We start from the raw sequence: 23041 nt of genomic DNA, 5'->3' as shown, positions 1-23041 counted from the left end.
CAGACATAATTTCTTGATGCACAGAATGTAAGCTGTATACTGAGGCTCATATATTCATCAGCCATTATCCCTCACCCAGATGTATGCTTTCAAATGTATGCCCTAGTTGGACTTTAAATGATGAATGCAGGTACTGTTGAAAACAATCACAGGCCAGAGAGATCATTGGAGACCTGAAACAGTCTCCTTTTTTTCAATAGCTACATAAAAATCAAACATATATTTCTATATATTTATATTAAAAACAAAGATTCCAAGACTTACCAAGCGGGAAAGCGCCGGCAGACAGGCACATGAACAAAACACACAAACACACACACAGAATTACGAGCTTTCGCAACTGGCAGTTGCTTCGTCAGGAAGGAAGGAAGGAGAGGGAAAAATGAAAGGATGTGGGTTTTAAGGGAGAGGGTAAGAAGTCATTCCAATCCCGGGAGCGGAAAGACTTCCCTTAGGGGAAAAAAAGGACAGATGTACACTCGCACACACACACACACACAAGCTTGTGTCTGTGTATGTGCAGATGGATATGTGTGTGTGTGTGTGTGTGTGTGTGCGCGAGTGTACATCTGTCCTTTTTTTCCCCTAAGGGAAGTCTTTCCGCTCCCGGGATTGGAATGACTCCTTACCCTCTCCCTTAAAACCCACATCCTTTCATTTTTCCCTCTCCTTCCTTCCTTCCTGACGAAGCAACTGCCAGTTGCGAAAGCTCGTAATTCTGTGTGTGTGTTTGTGTGTTTTGTTCATGTGCCTGTCTGCCGGCGCTTTCCCGCTTGGTAAGTCTTGGAATCTTTGTTTTTAATATATTTTTCCCATGTGGAAGTTTCTTTCTGTTTTATTTCTATATATTTATCTATATATACAGAGGGCATCACTGCAAGAGGCTGTAGAGGCTTTTGAAATGGGCCAGTCAAATTTGTCACCAGTATTGAGAACACTGGGCAAGACCAAGTTTCCACCATCTGTACAACAGTAACTGTGGTTTAAAACTGACTCCACACAGCATTTTACTCAGAACAAACAATATGTACCTGCTTTACATTAGATGTATTGAGTGGCTAAAAAAAGGTTACAATGATTTCTTCTCCATCATAAAAAACTATGGGTTTTATCTTTTTTGCAGTATATGTGGATACAGATGTCATTGTTGCATTGTCACCTGGTAAATAATTTTCACTTTATTCAGACCAAAATTAACAACAGGAAAGAGCATAGATAAGATTATATATGCAAAATTCTTTTTAGCGAACATGATTAGGTAAAATGCAATCACATTTTGGTAAAGTTTTTGTAGATTCTCTGTGGCAATGGATTTAAAAAATAATTTTAATACAGGTATCAATTAATATATATATATATATATATATATATATATATATATATATATATATATATATATATGTGTGTGTGTGTGTGTGTGTGTGTGTGTGTGTGTGTGTGTGTGTGTAACAACTTTCGGCTTTCAGAAACATGTTTTAGCTGTCTGCTTTGGTGGTGGAATACTTTATCTTATGTGCTTTACAGTACATCACATCTTGTTTCATACTGATAGTCAACCAATTTTTGCTTACTTTTATGTTCCACTCTTCCTAATATTAATAGATACAAGATAACAAATCGATACTGTCTGACAGAACAAACTATGCAATATTTCCACAAGTGTTACTGAAAATGTATATCAAAGAAGCCTTAGTAACCTAATACATACATATTTAGTATTATTCACTGATGCATGGTTCATTGTCTACCAAGGAAGGTAATAAGAAGGTGATTGCTACACATTTCATTAACTTTGTCAAGGCAGTCATCACCATGCTACTGGAATATGGAATTCAATGTAACTCTTGCTCTAATTTTGTCATTTCTTAATGAGTTTATATTATGGTATTTTAGATACTAACAATCATTCTTAACCACCACAGCTAATTGTTCTGATAAGGTCGTATTGTAACTATAGAGACTTGACTGCTTATGTGCTCTACTATATATTAAGCAATAAAACACGGCTATTATATTTCTGAGAATTGAAACAGTTTTGTTTGCCTTTGTTGTGGAGGATAAATAACCACTCATCATCCATCAAAGATTATTACAATGCTTTAATTTTCATTTCCAAAGATGGTGACATGCTGTTTCATTCATGCATATTGTGTTCGTAATATTCACCCATTGTCTTATGACAATACATTGTCTTCTGACACTAAATCTCAGTTATATCACAATTTGTAAGCCAAGCAGCAAGGGACAAAATTTTGACTTCCCAGTTTACCCTATTTCAACCTACTGTGTGATTTAGTTCACTTTCTTTTCTTTTCTTAATTGTTCACTTGATGTAGACTGTATATACTGTAGTAGTGTGTCGACTTACTGGTCTGTGTCTTCATTAACAAACATCTGTTGGCCCCAAATGGATAACATAGGGTCTACAATGCCCTGTTTGGTTGTCTGAAAACTGTTAAGAGGAAGAGAGAAAGATTGCAGGGTTTGTTAGAGAAATAACAAATGTCTTCTCCTTTATTTAATTACTAGTAGTGGACTTGATGCAAGCTGTGTGTTTGTTAAAAAAAGTTTCATGCACTGTGTGTAACTCTGGTTTACATATAAAATATCTAATATCAATTACTTCTCATTTTAAAGTCCAGTAAACAGTTATGAAGTACTTATTTGGTTGTAAGATCACTTTTCTTGAACTATTAATGAGCTTTGACAAAACAGTGAAAATTGTATCACACATAAAAACAGTTTTTCAGTATAACTGTATCTAATCCTACAAAACATTAATGTACAGATACAAATTACAGTGTTGAATACAAACATGAAAAGAAAGATTGCCATAGTTCTGTGCAAGCAAGCACTTTGCAAAAAACCACACACACACACACACACACACACACACACACACACACACACACACACACACACACACACACACACACACCTCTTCAAAATCAATCCTATTACATAGAACTGGACCTCTGTAGGTTTAAAGGGGTTATGGTATTTGCTTGTTTGAATGCAAATGACCATAAAATTTTATTTTAGTCTAAGTGTTTCTAATAGAAAAAGGCAATATCTCATATAAATATTAGTGTGTTTGATATTAATTGTATAAAAGATTACACCCTCACTGTTTAGTAACAATAAAATGATTAGAAAATAATGGAAGATACAGCATTGCAAGAACTGCAAAAATAATTTAACTTATAGTTACATTGGGAAAGAGAACACTGAAGACTGGTTGTAGAAAGGATTAATATTTAAAAAACATCATGTTAACACACAACAAGAAGAATAACAGACAATTTAACCATGAATAAAGTTCTCATATGTTAGCAATCATATTACAAATAACGCAGTGTGTGTGTGTGTTGATCGCAAATTAATGGTCTATACACAGGTGCCACATAAGATAGTCACATTTATTTATGATAAATGCTCATCAACCTGACACACTTATCCAAGATCCTCCAGTGGTAATGAACTGTAACGTATGCTTAGAGTGAGATTATCAGACATAAAGGAATATTTAGCAACTTAAATTAAATTTATGCTCCATTAAATGATTTTAATTCATCGGTTTCTACAGCAGCATGATTAGCACTGACTTTTCTTCCCCACAATACTTAACCATTTACTTTTTGAACATAATGCAAAACAACAATATTATTTAGCCAGACAATCAGAAGAACTTTCACAGTTCCATATCTCTGGAGATACACGAAATTAAATGTCATTCAATTAGAAATGCATAATACTGACGGAAGTATGATGTTTCTGACACTACTCAGCAGATGAACTACAAATCAGCATTATCTCATCTGGCACAATATCTGCAGGAAAGCAAATGGAACCTGTGCAGTGTCCCTAGTAATGAAATTGTCTGCAAGTGTATTATTGTCAACCACTGCATTGCTCTTCTTACAATCTTTATCATGTTATTGAAGATGATTAAAGCCAATTTTAAAAAATCTAAGTAAGAATCTAAATCAAGGTACGTAAATCAAATTTTGGGACCTGACCCTTATGAACTGATGACTATATCTTAATGTTTAATTAATCATCTTAATCAGGCACCAACACGTATGATTTTTCAGTACTGATATTTTTCATGAAAAACCATCAATTCTTGAAATGTAGTAGTGTTTGACTGTGATTCAAGCTGAGATAAATGTTGTAGCAATCTTTTGAGGGGCTAGTTCATCAACACAGAGATTCATTTGCATCCATGTGCTCTTTGAGTGCGGCAGAAGATCATCAGATACACAGAGAGAAATCTTGCTAACCAAAGTACCATAAGCCCCTTGTTCCCCAAATATCAGCACCTATTGAACCACTAAAATACAATGGCAATGTGTTAAGTACTGGACATGGCATGAGACTTAATAGATTATGCAAAAGTGCCTCATGATAAAAACTTTTAGACTTCATTTCTACATCTACATCTACATCTATATTCCGAAAGCCACCCAAACAGTGTGTGGAGAAGGGCACTTTACGTGCCACTGTCATTACTTCAATTTTCTGTTCCAGTCGCGTATGGTTCGCTGGAAGAACGACTGCCGGAAAGCCTCCGTGTGCGCTCGACTATCTCTAATTTTACATTTGTGATCTCCTCGGGAGGTATAAGTAGGGGGAAGCAATATACTCGATACCTCATCCAGAAATGCACCCTCTCAAAACCTGGACAGCAAGCTACACCGCGATGCAGAGCGCCTCTCTTGCAGAGTCTGCCACTTGAGTTTGCTAAACACCTCCGTAATGCTATCACGCTTACCAAATAACCCTGTGACGAAACGCGCCGCTCTTCTTAGGATCTTCGCTATCTCCTCCGTCAAGCCGATCTGGTACGGATCCCACACTGATGAACAATACTCAAGTATAGGCCGAAAGAGTGTTTTGTAAGACACCTCCTTTGTTGATGGACTACATTTTCTCAGTGCTCTCCCAATGAATCTCAACCTGGTACCCGTCTTACCAACAATTAATTTTATATGGATCATTCCACTTCAAATCATTCCGCACGCATACTTCAAGATATTTTACAGTGTTTGTTCCGCTATCATATAATCATACAATAAAGTATCCTTCTTTCTATGTATTCGCAATACATTACATTTGCCTATGTTAAGGGTCAGTTGCCACTCCCTGCACCAAGTGCCTATCCGCTGCAGATCTTCCTGCATTTTGCTACAATTTTCTAATGCTGCAACTTCTCTGTATACTACAGCATCATCCGCAAAAAGCCACATGGAACTTCCGACACTATCTACTAGGTTATTTATATATATATTGTGAAAAGCAATGGTCCCATAATACTCCCCTGTGGCACGCCAGAGGTTACTTTAATGTCTGTAGATGTCTCTCCATTGAGAACAACATGCTGTGTTCTGTTTGCTAAAAACTCTTCAATCCAGCCACACAGCTGGTCTGATATTCCGTAGGCTCTTACTTTGTTTATCAGCTGACAGTGTGGAACTGTATCGAATGCCTTCGGAAGTCAAGGAAAATAGCATCTACCTGGGAGCCTGTATCTAATATTTTCTGGGTCTCATGAACAAATTAAGTGAGTTGGGTCTCACACGATCACTGTTTTTGGAATCCATGTTGATTCCTACAGAGTAGATTCTGGGTTTCCAGAAACGACATGATACGCGAGCAAAAAACATGTTCTAAAATTCTACAACAGATCGACATCAGAGTGAAGTTTAAATCACCCAATCACTTCACAAAATGTATACTTGGAAAGATTTACTGGTAGCAACTAAACAGATGGACACACTGTGTCCACACAATGGCCTACGTTATGGTGTCATCTGAACACTGGAAAGCTCCTCTGGGTCATGGAGGCTACACAACAAATCAGTTTGTTGTATTTGGTTTATTTTACACCAATACCCATAATTTTAGTCCTCTTTTGATGTTCAAGTTGTTTTCATATATACAAAGTTCTACAGCCCGCACTGTAGTGATGATTAAACATACACAAAACTTTAATTTCAATTGTGGTATCAGATGGTCCACTGGCACCAACACAAGATCTGTCAGTTTATAAGTGTTGTCTCAACAACAGTTGATTATGTTCTTTGTCCAGTGTCTTGTTCCTTCCTTATGTCAGTCTAATGTACATTTGACAAAAGTGTGAGAGATTCTGTAGATCTATGCTGTAGCTGGCAGAGAACACATGCTTTCGCAGAATTAAAATATTCATGTTCTTTTTTCCATAATTCTGATAGTTTGCATACACACAACAATTTCTAAAAATTATGCTAATACTAATTATCAGTGTGCACAAAAAGAGACTTTCTATTGCTTTTTGTTTTTCACCATTAGTACCAGAGGGCCATGCTCTATTTATCTCTGCATTAGAGTAGCCATTTTGTCTATATGAAACTTCTAAATGTTCTGTTTCTTCCTCCACATTCTTATAGCTCAATCCATCAAGGGTTTGATTACACCTTGCTCCTGCTTGGTGCACTGATTGGTGTTTTCATGAACACACCAATCTGTGCAAGTTAAGTTTCATTTGAAAGATATGCATTCTATTTAATGGACAGTTTCATAGATTTTAATTTTACTTTGTCTATTACACAACTGTTACGGAAATTCATGCAGCTGTATGAATATGAGTTTATTTTTTCAAAAGGAAAGTCTTTTATGAATGTTGCTTTATTTTTATAAGTATGACACTATCTGAGAATTTATCTCATTTTCAGGGGCTTATTCCTGGGTATTCTTGTATCTGATCATCTAGTTGTGTGTTACTACAAGCAAAATACTACATTTTAAATTTAGTTTCATCTTTTTTCTTTCTTCTATAAAGAGAAAAATAAACCTTAGAAACCAAAACATAAAATTATCACCTCACTTAGGAATAATACACAACTAGATGACCATATGTACAAATATACACTGATGAGCCAAAAAAACTTGTATACCTGCCTTATATCATGTAGGGCACCCGTGTGAACACAGAACTGCCACAACATGACATGGCATGGACTCAACTAATGCCTGAAGTAGTGCTGGAGGGAACTGACACCATGAATCCTGCAGGGCTGTCCATAAATCCATAAGAGTACGAGGGGGGGGGGGGGGGGGGAGATCTCTTCTCAACAGCATGTTGCAAGGCATCCCAGATATGCTCAATAAAGTTCATGTCTGGGGGGTTTGGCTGCCAGAAAAAAAAGCGTTTAAACCCAGAATAGTATCCCTGTAACCACTCTGTAGCAATTTTGGATGTGTAGGAGGTTGCACTGTCCTGCTGGAATTTCCCAAGTCTGTTGGAATGCACAATCGACATGAATGGATGCAGGTGATCAGACAAGATGCTTACATACATGTCACCTGTCCGAGCCATATCAGGGGTCCCATTTCACTCCAACTGCATAGACCACATGATCACAGACCCTCCACCAGCTTGAACAGTCCCCTGCTGACATGCAGGGTGCATGGATTCATGAGGTTCCTTCCACATCCGTACACAACCATCCACTTAATACAATTTGAAATGAGACTCATCCAACCAGTCAACATGTTGCCAGTTATCAACAGTCCAATGTTGGTGTTGACATGCCCAGGCGAGACATAAATCTTTTTGTCATGCAGTCATCAAAGGTACACAAGTGGATTTTTGGTCCAAAAAGCTCACATCACTGATGTTTTCTTGAAGCATGTTGATGGTCCAACACTGAAATCTGCAGTAATTTGTAGAAGGCTTCCACTTCTGTCACATTGAATGATTCTGTTCAGTTGTCATTGATCCCATTCTTGCACGACCTTTTTCTGGCCGCAGTGATGTTGGAGATTTGATGTTTTAGCAGATTCCTGATATTCTGATTTATGATGAAATGGTCATATGAGAAAATCCCCAGTAAATCACTACCCCAGAGATACTGTGTCCCATCGCTCTTGCACCAACTATAACACCATGTTCAAACTCACTTAAATCTTGATAACCTGCTATTTTAGCAGCAGTAACCAATCTCTAACAACTGCGTCAGACACTTTTTGTCATATAGGTATTGCTGACTGCAGCACCATACTCTGCCTGTTTACATATCTCTGTATTTGAAAACACTTGCCTATATGAGTCTCTTTGGCACTTCAGTGTATAACAACAAGCCCCTGAATATGAGAAGATATTCTGAAAATGTGCCACAATCATCAAAATAAAACAACATTCATAAAGTGACTGGTAGCAGAATTGATTTCTTTGGAAGAAATGACACTACGTTCATACATTTTATACAATTTCAGTTTTGGATCTTCCTTTAACATGTAGTATTAAACTTCCTGATACACAAACTCTAGGACAAGTGATGAACTTTAATCTGGACCATTGCCTTGCTGGAGGGGAAAAGACCTCATTCTGGAAACCTACCTTAAGTCTTTGACTATGCTTCTTTACTACTATAGCCTCTCTGTCATGATTACTGATCCAGGAAAGTGTGCAGGATAATGTATGTGGAATGTAGAGAGAGATATTGACAGAATTGCGAAGATTGGTTGCAAGTCATTTCTAAATAGCCCAGTCTACAGAGAAAGTAGTTTAGGGTTTAATGGTCCACTGACGACAAGGTTGACTGAGATTAAGCACAATCTCAGACAAGATAAGTATGTGGAAGGAAATTGCCATTTGGTGTATTTCACATGACCTAACAAAGAATATGCCTTCACTGACTTAGATGAACCATCAAAAACCTGAATTTGGTTGTTAATCTGAACCATATTCCTCCCAAATGTTAGTCAGGTGTCTGAATTGCTGCACTATTTTGATTTATCAGTTGGCGATTTGTACTTTTATTTTATTTCTTTATTGGCCATGTAAATCATGATTTAGTACATAGCTTGCACTTATAGTAAAAGACAAGTAATGTTTGACCTAATAAATATGATTTACACATACTATGATTTTGAAAAATAATTCCATACATGTTGCATACTGGTAACCAATTTATAAAAGCAAATAAGACAATTGAAAGAACAGTATGATATTTCACCAATTACACTGATTTTCATGGTGCTCCAGAAACTCAGAAGCAGACTAGAAGAAAAGGTCAAGCAAGTACTCTTTCAGCTGCACTCCTAACTTGCTATTTCAAACAGGATGTCATGTGTACTGTGTTGACTTGTAGGTTATGCTTCTATACCACTACAGTAAAAATCACAGTTGTGCTTTCAGATATATGCTAGCTATTGTGATGCTTAGTGCTTCACAGATGTATAAACAAACCAGGAGCAGCATAAATCTCTCTCAGTCTGTTTTTTTTATTTTAATTTCTGTATCTACATCTGCATACATACTCCACAATGTACCATACGGCGATTGGCAGAGGGTACCCTGTACCACTACTAGTCACTTCCTTTCCTGTTCCAGTCACAAATAGCGTCTGTCTGTGTCTCTGTATAAGGCACAATTTTTCATATCTTATCTTGGTGAGCCTTACAGGAAATGTATGTTGCCAGCAGTAGAAATGCTCTGCAGTCATCTTCAAATGCCTATTCTCAAAATTTTTCTCAATAGTGTTCCTCAAAAACAATGTCGCCTACCCTCCAGGGATTCCCATTTGAGTTTTTGGAGCATCCCTGTAATACTTGTGTGCTGTTGAAATCTATAGGTAACAGATCTAGCAGCCAGCACACATCTACATCTACATCTACATCTACATCTACATCCATACTCCACAAGCCACCTGACGGTATGTGGCGGAGGGTACCTTGAGTACCTCTATCGGTTCTCCCTTGTATTCCAGTCTCATATTGTTCGTGGAAAGAAAGATTTTCGGTATGCAGCTGTGAGGGCTCTAATCTCTCTGATTTTATCATCATGGTGAAATATACGTAGGAGGGAGCAATATACTGCTCGACTCCTCAGTGAAGTTCTGTTCTCGAAACTTCAACAGAATCCCGTACCGAGCTACTGAGCATCTCTCTTGCAGAGTCTTACACTGGAGTTTATCTATCATCTCCATAACGCTTTTGTGATTACTAAATGATCCTGTAACGAAGCGCGCTTCTCTCCGTTGGATCTTCTCTATCTCTTCTTTCAACCCTATCTGGTACAGATCCCACACCGGTCAGCAGTATTCAAGCACTGGGTGAACAAGTGTACTGTAACCTACTTCTCTTGTTTTCGGACTGCATTTCCTTAGGATTCTTCCAATGAATCTCAGTCTGGCATCTGCTTTACCGAGGATTAATTTTATATGGTCATTCCATTTTAAATCACTCCTCCTGCCTACTCCCAGATAATTTATGGAATTAACTGCTTCCAGTTGCTGACCTGCTATACTGTAGCTAAATTATAAAGGATCTTTCTTTCTATGTATTCACAGCACATTACACTTGTCTACATTGAGATTCAATTGCCGTTCTCTGCACCATGCGTCAATTCATTGCAGATCCTCCTGCATTTCAGTACAATTTTACATTGTTACAACCTCTCGATATACTACAGCATCATCCGTAAAAAGCCTCAGTGAACTTCCGATGTTATCCACAAGGTCATTTATGTATATTGTGGAAAGCAACTGTCCTACGACACTCCACTGTGGCACACCTAAAATTACTCTTACTTCGAAAGACTTCTCTCCACTGAGAATGACATGCTGCATTCTGTTATCTAGAAACTCTTCAATCCAGTCACACAATTGGTCTGATAGTCCATATGCTCTTACTTTGTTCATTAAATGCTGTGGGGAACTGTATCAAATGCCTTGCGGAAGTCAAGAAACATGGCATCTACCTGAGAACCTGTGTCTATGGCCCTCTGAGTTTCATGGATGAATAGCATGAGCTGGGTTACACATGATAATGTTTTTTGAAACCCATGCTGATTCCTACAGAGTAGATTTCTAGTCTCCAGAAAAGTCATAATACTCAAACATAATATGTGTTCCAAAAATCTACAACTCATCAACTTTAGAGATTTTTAGATCTATAGTTCTGCACATCTGTACGATGTCCCTTCTTGAAACCGGAGATGACCTGTGCCCCTTTACACTCTTTTGGAATGCAACGCTCTTCTAGAGACCTACGGTACACCACTGCAAGAAGGGGGCAAGTTCCTTCGTGTACTCTGTGTAAAATCGAATTGGTATCCCATCAGGTCCAGCGGCCTTTCCTCTTTTGAGCGATTTTAATTGTTGTTCTATCCCTCTGTCATCAATTTCAATATCTACCATTATGTCATCTGTGCAACAATCTAGAGAAAGAACTGCAGTGCAGTATTCCTGTGTGAAACAGCTTTGGAAAAAGACATTTAGTATTTTGGCTTTTAGTTTGTCATCTACATTTACATCTACATCTACATGACTACTCTACCATTCACATTTAAGTGCTTGGCAGAGGGTTCATCGAACCACAATCATTCTCTCTCTCTCTAACATTCCACTCTCAAACAGCGCACGGGAAAAATGAACACCTAAACCTTTCTGTTCAAGCTCTGACTTCTCTTATTTTATGTAGGTTTATATAGAAAGTTGGTGACTGAAATTTCGTAAATAGATCTTGCCGTGACGAAAAACGTCTTTGCTTTAATGAATTCCATCCCAACTCGTGTATCATATCTGTCACACTCTCTCCCCTATTATGTACTAATACAAAATGAGCTGCCCTTTTTTGCACCCTTTTGATGTCCTTCGTCAATCCCACCTGGCAAGGAGCCCACACCGCGCAGCAATATTCTAATAGAGGATGAACAAGTGTAGTGTAAGCTGTCTCTTTAGTGGACTTGTTGCATCTTCTAAGTGTCCTGCCAATGAAACGCAACCTTTGGCTCGCCTTCACCAAAATATGATCTATGTGGTCTTTCCAACTGAAGTTGTTCGTAATTTTAACACCCAGGTACTTAGTTGAATTGACAGCCTTGAGAATTGTACTATTTATCGAGTAATCGAATTCCAAAGGATTTCTTTTGGAACTCATGTGGATCACCTCACACTTTTCATTATTTAACGTCAACTGCCTCCTGCCACACCATACAGCAATCTTTTCTAAATCACTTTGCAACTGATACTGGTCTTCGGATGACCTTACTAGATGGCAAATTACAGCAGCACCTGCGAACAACCTATGAGAACTGCTCAGATTGTCACTCAGGTCATTTATATAGATCAGGAACAGCAGAGGTCCAAGGACGCTTCCTGGGGAACACCTATATCACTTCAGTTTTACTCGATGATTTGCTGTCTATTACTATGAACTGTGACCTTCCTGACAGGAAATCATGAATCCAGTCGCACAACTGGGACGATACCCCATAGGCCCGCAGCTTGATTAGAAGTCGCTTGTGAGGAACGGTGTCAAAAGCTTTCCGGAAATCTAGAAATACGGAATCAACTTGAAACCCCTGTTGAAAGCGGCCATTACTTCGTGCGAATAAAGAGCTGGCTGCGTTGCCCAAGAACAATGATTTCTGAAACCATGCTGATTACGTATCAATATATCGTTCCCTTCGAGGTGATTCATAATGTTTGAATACAGAATATGCTCCAAAACCCTACTGCAAACCGACGTCAATGATATAGGTCTGTAGTTCGATGGATTACTCCTACTACCCTTCTTAAAGACTGGTGCGACCTGCGCAATTTTCCAATCTGTAGGTACAGATCTATCGGTGAGCGAGCCATTGTAAACGATTGCTAAGTAGGGAGCTATTGTATCAGCGTAATCTGAAAGGAACCTAACCGGTATACAATCTGGACCTGAAGACTTGCCCGTATCAAGTGATTTGAGCTGCTTCGCAACCCCTAAGGTATCTGTGTCTAATAAACTCATGCTAGCAGCTGTTTGTGTTTCAAATTTTGGAATATTCCATTCGTCTTCCCTGGTGAAGGAATTTCGAAAAACTGCGTTCAATAACTCCGCTTTAGCGGCACAGTCATTGGTAGCAGTACTATCGGCACTGCACAGCGAAGGTATTGACCGAGTCTTGCCGCTTGTGTACTTTACATACGACCAGAATTTATTGGGATTTTCTACCAAATTTCGACACAATGTCTCGGTGTGGAACCTATTAAAGGCATTTCCCATTGAAGTCTGTGCCAAATTTCATGCTCCTGTAAATTTTAGCCAATCTTCGGGATATGCGTCACCAGTAATCATCCTCTGTTTCAGTACCACTTTGGTCACCGAGTGTCTGGACATTTTATTTTGATCCACCTACCGCTTTGACATAAGACCAAAATTTCTTAGGATTTTCTCCAAAGTCAGTACATAGAACTTTACTTTTGAATTCGTTGAACGACTCTCACATAGCCCTCCTCACACTACATTTCACTTCGTGTAATTTTTGTTTGTCTGCAAGGCATTGGCTATGTTTATGTTTGCTGTGAAGTTTGCTTTGCTTCCGTAGCAGTTTTCTAACTCAGTTGTTGTACCACAGTGGCTCTTTTCCACCTATTTGGATCTGGCTTGGCATATACTCATCTAATGCATATTGTACGATGGTTCTGAACTTTGTCCACTGATCCTCAACACTATCTGTGCTTGAGATAAAACTTTTGTGTTGAGCCATCAAGTACTTTGAAATCTGATTTTGTCACTTTTGCTAAACAGAAAAATCTTCCTAACTTTTATAATATTTCTATTTACGGCTGAAATCACTGATGCTGTAACCGCTTTATGATCGCTGATTCCCTGTTCTGCGTTAACTGTTTCAAATAGTTTGGGTCTGTTTGTCACCAGAAGGTCTAATATGTTATTGCCACAAGTCAGTTCTCTGTTCAACTGCTCAAGGTAGTTTTCTTATAATGCACTTAAAAAATTGTCAAAGGCTTCTTTGTCCCTGCCACCAGTTATAAATGTTTGAGTCTCCCAGTCTATATCTGGTAAATTAAAATCTCCACCCAAAACTATAACAACTAGTTTCAGCCAACTTTCCATCCCTAGTACTATGTGGGTATTGTGACCATTTATTAATGAGAGCAGTTCTGGGACCTTTCTATAGACACTCCTGCAGTTTACTATTACCACATTAATATTCCCTGTTGCGTTTTGCCTACTGCTACCTTGTTGCATCTCAGGAGGTGTCTTGTCAGGCCTAGGGAGGAAATTCTCTAACCTAAAAAACCCACATGGGCACTCCACACATATTCCACTACCCTTGTAGCTGCTTCCTGCATGTAGTGCACGCCTGATCTATTCGGAGGGACCCTACATTTCTCCACCCGATAGCAGAAGTCAAGAAATTTGTACCCCAGATCCCCACAGAATCATCTGAGCCTCTGGTTTAAGCCTTTCACTTGGCTCCAAACCAGAGGACCGCAATTGGTTCAGTGAATGACACTACAAATAGTCTGCTCAGATTCCACCCCATGAGGGAAGCCTTCCACCTTCAACAACTCTGCCAACCACCTGTATGAACTGAGGATGACCTCTGAACCCAGACAGCACGAGTCACTGGTGCCGACATGAGCAAAAATTTGCAGTCGGGTGCACTCAGTGCTCTCTATCGCCGCTGACAGGGCCTCCTCCGCATCTTGGACGACACCCCCTGGCAAGCAGACAGAGTGAACACTGGCCTTCTTCCCCAACCTTTCTCTTATTTCCCCAAGGGGCTCCATCACCCGCCTAACATTGGAGCTCCCAATCACTAATAAACCCCTACCCTCGTGTGCCTGCTCAGACCTTGCTGAAGGAGCAGCCATCTGTCTACTCACAAGCAGAGCAGGCAATGCCACAGGGCCAGCCTCCACACTGACCCTGCGCTTCGTGCAATGTGAACACTGTTGAACCCACCACTCCCATTGGGCCCATCCGCGCCCGGTACCCATGAAGATGTCTCGACAGCAGGGACCATGGGTGAAGTATGTAACACCTGGGGTGTACCATGCGACACACCAAACTTCCTACTGCCGCTACACTCCGAGGCAGCAGCCTGAAGATGGCTGACTGCGGCCATAAGCACATTCAGCTGTTTACGAACAGTGGCCAGCTCTTCCTGCATCCATACACAGCAGTCACACATCCTATCCATCCTAAGAAATCAACAATTTACTGTAGAGAATTCAATAATCAACTTTTAACTAGACTGCTAATTCTCTAAAGGCGGCTGATAGCTGACTAAACTGTGGTTACTAGATACTTCTTGTTGGAAACAATGAAAATAAGCACTAACTGTCTCTGGACTGTATTCGAAACAAACACAAATTCTATGGAACCCTATTACTAGTACTCAAAAATTAAAGCTTCCTAATAGCTAAAACACATGGAAAAAGAAGTGACAAGTAAGAAAAACACAGTTAATACTTAAATTTAACCTCTGACTAGCTTTGATGTCTTCCTGTAATCTGATCTGGTAGTGACCCCAAACACCCCAGCAATACTCAAGAATGGGTCACACATGTGTTCTATATGTGGAATTCTTTATGGGTGCTTTGGATCAATTCAGTCAGGTAGATACAGTTTTTATTGATTTTCAAAAAGCATTTGACTCAATGACACACCTATGCTTATTGTCAAAAGTACAATCATATAGGGTATCAAGTTATCAAGTGAAATTTGTGACTGAACTGAGGACTTTTGGTAGGGAGGTTGCAGTTTGTTGTCTTGGATAGTGTGTCATCATCAGATGTGGAAGTAAGTTCAAGTGTGCCCCAGGGAAATAGGTTGAGACCAGAGAAGTGTTTTGGGACTCTTGCTGTTCATGCTGCATATTGATGACCTTAGGAACAATATTAATAGTACCCTCAGACTTTTTGCAGATGATGCCATTATCTATATTGAAATAATGTCTTAAAGAAGCTGCATAGGTATTCAGTCAGATCTTGATAAGATTTCAAAGTGGTGCAAAGATTGGTAACTTGTTTTAAATGTTCCAAAATGTAAAATTGTGCACTTCACAAAACAGAAAAATGTAGTATCCTATGCCTATACTATCAATGAGTCACTGTTGGAATTGGCCTACTCATACAAATACCTGGGTGTATCACGTTTTAGGGATATGAAATGAAATGATCACATGGGCTGTCATGGGTAATCCAGTTGGTATACCTTGGTTTATTGGTAGAATACTGGAGAACTACAATCAGTCTACAAAAGAGGTTGCTTACAAATCACTCGTGCGATCCATTCTAGAATATTGCTCAAGTGTCTGGGACCTGTACCAAATAGGACTTACAGGGGATATTGAACATATACAGAGAAGGCTAGCACAAATGGTAACAGGTTTGTTTGATCCCTGGGAGAGTGTCACAGACAGAATGAAGGAACTGAACTTGATAACTCTTGAAAATAGACAGACTATTCTGAGGAAGTCTATTAATGAAGTTCAGGAACCCGCTTTACATGATGACTCTAGAAATATACTACAATCCCCTGTGTATCACTCACATAGGGGACATGAGGATTAGATTAGTACAATTACTGCATGCACAGAGTCATTCAAACAATCAATCTTTCCACGCTCCATACGTGAATGGAACGAGAAGAAACCCTAATACCTCCTACAATAAAAACGTACCCTCTGCGTGCACTTCAGGGAGGTTTGCAGAGTATAGATGTAGATGTATCTTGTCCAAGTGTGATGCTAGCAACTGCTTATCTACTCTTTCTATCAGAAACACTTTCTTAGCTGCCCTGATGGACTTACTAACTTTCGTAAACATAGTCGCTATGATGAGTCATCATAATCACTAATACCTATCTCTGTACTGACACCATTACTAAGGTCCGGCCTGTTCGTAGCTACAAGGTTTAAGATATTTCCGTTGCATGTGGGCTGTTGAACTAGCTGCTGAAGACAGTTTTCTGAGAATGTATTCATGTGTACTTTGCAAGTTGTTTGTACCTCCTGCAATGAATCCCTGGATGTTCCAGTCTATACTCAGTAGATTAAAGTATATCGAGACGTTTAAATACTGGTCTACAGGAATCTCTGTATTTTAGCTTGTTTTATTATTCTGACAATCTTTTTCTATAGTGTAAATGTCTTTTTGCTACTTATGGTGTTCCTCTGATTGGTAATTCCGAACTTCAGTAGTGTCTGGACGCTACCATACCACAATCCAACCACTGATGCAATGCTTGTATTTTGCAAGCCTATTCTTACAGCATATAACTGTATTTAAATTTTTTATTTAGTTTATTCAGGTGCACTTCCCATTTCATATTTCCTTGAATATGTAAATCAAAAACTTTTGTCTCACTCACCGATTGAGACATTTTTTCCCATCATTGTTAAAAACTGATGTTGCAGTTTGGATCTTCTATATAGTGTGGGAACTGTCACTGTATTTTTTCTAGAATTTATTACAACCTTGTTTCAAACCATGGTGTTATATTTTGTATTACATCTCAAGCTGTTTCTAATACGCTATCTTTGTCACATGATCTAGTCAAGGTATTTGTGTCTTCTGCAGAAAGTAATGTGATCCAATTATTTACTTTTTCTGCTGGATCTCTAACATATAAAATGAAAAGAATGAGCCAAGAACTCACCCATGAGGAATTCCATATTTGATATTTTTCCTTTTTTTCCATTTGTATAAAAATTAGAAAGAGTGTATGTTCTTCAATCTTTATATTTTATTTGAGTGATATATTGACAATCATAGAGGTAAGAACGGATCCATCTGCTCAGTAGGTCTTTAATTCCATTATAATTTTGTTTCTGCAACAGAATATCCTGAATGGCCACACCAAAAGTGTTACTAAGGTCACAGAATAAGCCAGAAACATATTTTTTTTATTATTATCAACCAAAATTCATATTTCATTCAGGAATGAAAAAAATAACTGACTGTTGATCTGCCAGTTCTGAAGCCATCTTGTGAACCACTTATAGTCATTTCATTATTTAGGAAGTCTGTAACTCTCCTAAGGAACAGCTCCTCAAGAATTTTGACAAAGCCTGGCAAAATTCATACAGGTCTATAGCTTGAGCTTCACATTTACCTCATTTCTTACACAATGGTGTTACTTTTGCAGCTTTTATATCTTCTTGGAATGCACCACTCATAACTGATGAACTGTTAATATTTGTTAATGGTACTAAAATAAATAGACTGGTGTGCAAAACTTAAGGTTAAAAGTAGCTTTTGCACAATGTGTCACTGCCAAATAATACAGTTTGATGAAACTTGGACTATTCACAGAGAGAATTACAGCACAGTACAGAAGGTAAGTAAAAGAAATACACAGTGGGGCCAACAGAAATGGCACCTTGACAATAATTAAGCTGAAGTCACCTCAATTCATGGTGGTTCCTTGGACATTAAAAATAATGGGACATGGTTTTTAATAAGAGGAATGATCACAATGGACAGCAATGCATGCTTGCAATGTGCTCCTATGCTGGCCACAAGGTTGGTACAGAGTTCTTGTGGCAGGGAGTTCCATTCCCCCACCAGCACATTTCACAACAGTTGGATGGTCTTTGGTGCATGTGGGTATTCTGCAATATGTGTCCCCAACACATACCCCACATGCTTGATGGGATTTAAGTCAGCAGAAGAGGCAGGTCAGTGCATTTACCAAATTGCCTATCAGTCTAGGAGTTACTCAGATGTGCTGTTCGATGCTGTTGTGCATTGTCATCCATAAAAATTAAGTCAGGGCCAAATGCATCCCTGAAAAGATGCATACAGGGAAGGATTACAATGCCCCAAAAGTGGTGACCAGTGAGTGTACTGTGTTCAAAGATTTGGAGCTCAGTACACCTGTACAACATTGTGCCTCCCCACACCATAATACCTGGACCACCAGAATGATAATGTTCAACAATGCTGGATATATCATCATATGACAAGAGGTGGGAAAGTGTAAGCACCCACGAACATTGTCAAATATGATTGTTTTGATGGTCCAGATGTTATGGTGTGGAGAGGCATAATGTTGCATGGGCATACTGACTTCCAAATCTTTGAACATGGTACACTCACAACTCAATGTTATTGTGATACTGTACTCCTTCCCCATATGCATCCAGTTGGGGGGGGGGGGGGGGGGGGATGCATTCAGTCGCAACTTCATACAAATGATTGACAGTGCACAGCCCCATGAAACTGTGCAGGTGGAGCAGCTCTTGGAATGACAGGTTATTCGGCGAATGGACTGACTTGCCTCTTCCTATGACTTAAACTCCATCGAGCTTGTGTTGGCTGCATTGGGGAGATGTATTGCAGTGTGTACACATGCGCTAATGATCATCCAGCAGCTGTCAGCTGTAATGGTGAAGGACCCACCACAAGAGGTCCTTACCAACCTTGTGATCAGCATGGGAGCAGGTTTTGGAGCATGCACTGCCACCTGTGGTGATCACACACCCTATTAAGAACATATTCCACTGATCACCATGAATCATGTCGACTTCAAGGTATTTACTGCATTTGAACAGAAGGTCATTTCTATTCATTTCATTGTGTATTTCTTACAGTAACATTGTATACTATGCTGTAGGAGTTCTTTCTGTGTATGATTCAAGTTTCATTGAGCTGGGTTACCTGGAAGCGACACATCATGCAAAAGTTAATTTCATCCTTAAGTTTTGCACACCAGTGGGCTACAATTGCTTTGATGGCAATATCCAGTATATCAGCAGCACCCATTTAATATTTTACATGTAATCTCTGTACAATCATAAATAATTACTCAGGAGACACGAGTAGTGCTCTCGTTTGAAATTCTGAATGTGACTGTAGTGTATTGCTATCTGACTGTTTGTTGTGATGTTTGGTAATCAGGTGTTGTATATCTGAAAAGTAATTGTGAAATTTACTAGCCACTACAGTGGGGTCAGTCATTTTACTGTCATTTGATCCTGTGTTGATGTAGTCTAATTATACTGCACCTTTTTCTTTTTTGCTGAATTTTTTTAGGTTGCTTTTGTCAAATTTTGCATCTGTTTGTCATTTTATATCTTCTTTGCTTTGCTATCATTTGTTCAAGTGTGGATTTACATTGTTTAAAATAGTTAATAATACAGGATTTGTTGTTTGCTCTGAGCATTAATATAATTTTCTTTTATTCTGGCACAATATATTTATTAGTCTTGTGATCCATTTGTCTGAATTGCATACAGAATTTATTATTAGCATCCGTTTGGGAAAATCTAATTAAAAAACTTTGTACATGTCTGTCAGTAGTGGTTTATCTTATAGTGAAGTCGAAGTAGATACTCCATGTGAATTGGTATGGGTGGAGGTTATACTTAATAGCCGAACTAAGTTAATAGTTGGGTCCTTCTACCGACACCCAGACTCCAATGATATAGTTGCTGAATAGTTCAGAGAAAATTTGAGTCTCATAACAAATAAATACCCCACTCATACGGTTATAGTTGGTTGCGACTTCAATCTTCCCTCGATATGTTGGCAAAAATACTTGTTCAAAACTAGTGGTAGGCAGGAAACATCTTCCGAGATTGTCCTAAATCCTTTCTCCAAAAATTATTTTGAGCAGTTAGTCCACGAACCCACGCGAATTGTAAATGGTTGCGAAAACACACTTGACCTCTTAGCCACAAACAATCCAGAGGTGATAGAGAGCATCATGACTGTTACAGGGATTAGTGATCACAAGGTCAATACCATTTCTTCCAAATCCACCAGAAACAAACGCAAATTAATTTTATTTAAAAAGCGGATAAAATGTCACTAGAAGCCTTCCTAAGAGACAATCTCCATTCCTTCCGAAGTGACTATGCAAATGTAGACGAGATGTGGCTCAAATTCAAAGGTATAGTAGCAACAGAAATTGAGAGATTCATGCCTCATAAATTTGTAAGAGATGGAACTGATCCCCCATGGTACACAAAACAGGTCCGAATGCTGTTGCAGAGGCAACAGAAAAAGCCTGCAGAGTTCAGAAGAACGCGAAATCCCGAAGATTGGCTAAAATTTACAGACGCGCGAATTTTGGCACGGACTTCAATGCAAGATACCTTTAATAGGTTCCACAACTAAACATTGTCTCGAAATTTGGTAGAAAATCCCGAGAAATTCTGGTTGTATTTAAAGTACACAAGCGGCAAGACACAGTCAATACCCTCACTGTGCAGTGCCGATGGTACTGTTACCGACAACTGTGCTGCTAAAGCGGAGTTATTGAACGCAGTTTTCCGAAATTCCTTCACCAGGGAAGACGAATGGAATATTCCAAAATTTGAAACACGAACAGCTGCTAGCACGAGTTTCTTAGAAGCAGATACCTTAGGGGTTGCGAAGCAACTCAAATCGCTTGATACGGGCAAGTCTTCAGGTCCAGATTGTATACCGGTTAGGTTCCTTTCAGATTACGCTGATACAATAGCTCCCTACTTAGCAATCGTATACAACCGCTTGCTCACCGATAGATCTGTATTTACAGATTGGAAAATTGCAAAGGTCGCACCAGTCTTTAAGAAGGGTAGTAGGAGTAATCCATCGAACTACAGACCTATATCATTGACGTCGGTTTGCAGTAGGGTTTTGGAGCATATAATGTATTCAAACATTATGAATCACCTCGAAGGGAATGATATATTGATATGTAATCAACACGGTTTCAGAAAACATTGTTCTTGTGCAACGCAGCTAGCTCTTTATTCGCATGAAGTAATGGCTGCTATCGACAGGGGATCTCAAGTTGATTTCGTATTTCTAGATTTCCGGAAAGCTTTTGACACTGTTCCTCACAAGCGATTTCTAATCACTTGCGGGCCTATGGGGTATCGTCCCAGTTGTGCGACTGGATTGATGATTTCCTGTCAGGAAGGTCACAGTTTGTAGTAATAGTCGGCATATCATCGAGTAAAACTGAAGTGATATCAGGTGTTCCCCAGGGAAGCATCCTGGGACCTCTGCTGTTCCTGATCTATATAAATGACCTGGGTGACAATCTGAGCAGTTCTCATAGGTTGTTCGCAGATGATGCTGTAATTTACCGTCTAGTAAGGTCATCCGAAGACCAGTATCAGTTGCAAAGCGATTTAGAAAAGATTGCTGTATGGTGTGGCAGGTGGCAGTTGATGCTAAATAACGAAAAGTGTGAGGTGATCCGCATGAGTTCCAAAAGAAATCCACTGGAATTCAATTACTCAATAAATAGTACAATTCTCAAGGCTGCCAATTCAACTAAGTACCTGGGTGTTAAAATTATGAACAACTGCAGTTAAAAAGACCACATAGATAACATTGTGGGGAAGGCAAGCCAAAGGTTGCGTTTCATTGGCAGGACACTTAGAAGATGCAACAAGTCCACTAAAGAGACAGCTTACACTACACTTGTTCATCCTCTATTAGAATATTGCTGCGCGGTGTGGGCTCCTTGCCAGGTGGGATTGATGGAGGACATCAAAAGGGTGCAAAAAAAGGGCAGCTCATTTTGTATTATCATGTAACAGGGGGGAGAGTGTGGCTGATATGATACGTGAGTTGGGATGGAAGTCATTAAAGCAAAGATGTTTTTCATCGTGGCAAGATCTATTTACGAAATTTCAGTCACCAACTTTCTCTTACGAATGTCGAAATATTTTGTTGAGCTCGATCTACGTAGGTAGGAATGACCATCAAAATAAAATTAAGAGAAATCAGAGCTTGAACAGAAAGGTTTAGGTGTTCTGTTTTTCCCGTGGGCTGTTTGGGAGTGGAATGGTAGAGAGATAGTATGATTGTGGTTCGATGAACCCTCTGCCAAGCACTTAAATGTGAATTGCAGAGTAATCATGTAGATGTAGATTTAGATTTACTAGACTCATCACCAGTATTCTTTGAACTGTGAAGATCAGTCCAGTTTGCTGTTCTCAAGAGAGACCAAAAGTAATCTACATTTTCATCACTGAATTTCCTGATAATAGCTATACTTTTTTATGTTTTTGGGAATAGCTACTCTTCGAATCTGGGTACAGTGATCACCAAATCCATTATTTACAACTTGTATGTTGTGGGTATGTATATCTTTATTTATAAAAATCTGATCAATGGTTGTTGCAGAAGTACTGGAGTGGATTAGTTTAGAGTAATTTCTTCTTCGCGTTTACAGTTTGCATGATTTCATCTGAGATAATATTGCACTATGATCACTGTGATATGCACAGTTAAAGGTAGGTAACACCTTTCTGTAA

The 23041-nt window shown here is 39.1% G+C and overlaps 1 protein-coding gene across 6 annotated transcripts in view; it reads right to left on the bottom strand.

The window, feature by feature from the left end:
• The window catches only part of LOC126299600 (syntaxin-binding protein 5), a 901795-nt gene that overhangs the window by 57745 nt on the left and 821009 nt on the right, over positions 1 to 23041 (bottom strand). For 4 of the 6 annotated variants that reach the window (XR_007552829.1, XM_049991623.1, XM_049991625.1 and 1 more), the window contains exon 20: positions 2369 to 2452. The exons of the other annotated variants lie outside the window; for them this stretch is intronic. Coding sequence is in view for 3 of the 4 variants with exons in the window: in XM_049991623.1 (XP_049847580.1) it covers positions 2369 to 2452 (84 nt within the window). In the remaining variant the exon portion in view is untranslated. The remainder of the gene's footprint in view (positions 1 to 2368; positions 2453 to 23041) is intronic. 6 annotated transcript variants of the gene reach the window in all.

Source organism: Schistocerca gregaria, chromosome X, assembly GCF_023897955.1.
Source record: "Schistocerca gregaria isolate iqSchGreg1 chromosome X, iqSchGreg1.2, whole genome shotgun sequence".
Lineage (NCBI taxonomy): Eukaryota > Metazoa > Arthropoda > Insecta > Orthoptera > Acrididae > Schistocerca > Schistocerca gregaria.
Note: the sequence above shows the minus strand (reverse complement) of the source record. Positions and strands in the feature narration are given on the sequence as shown.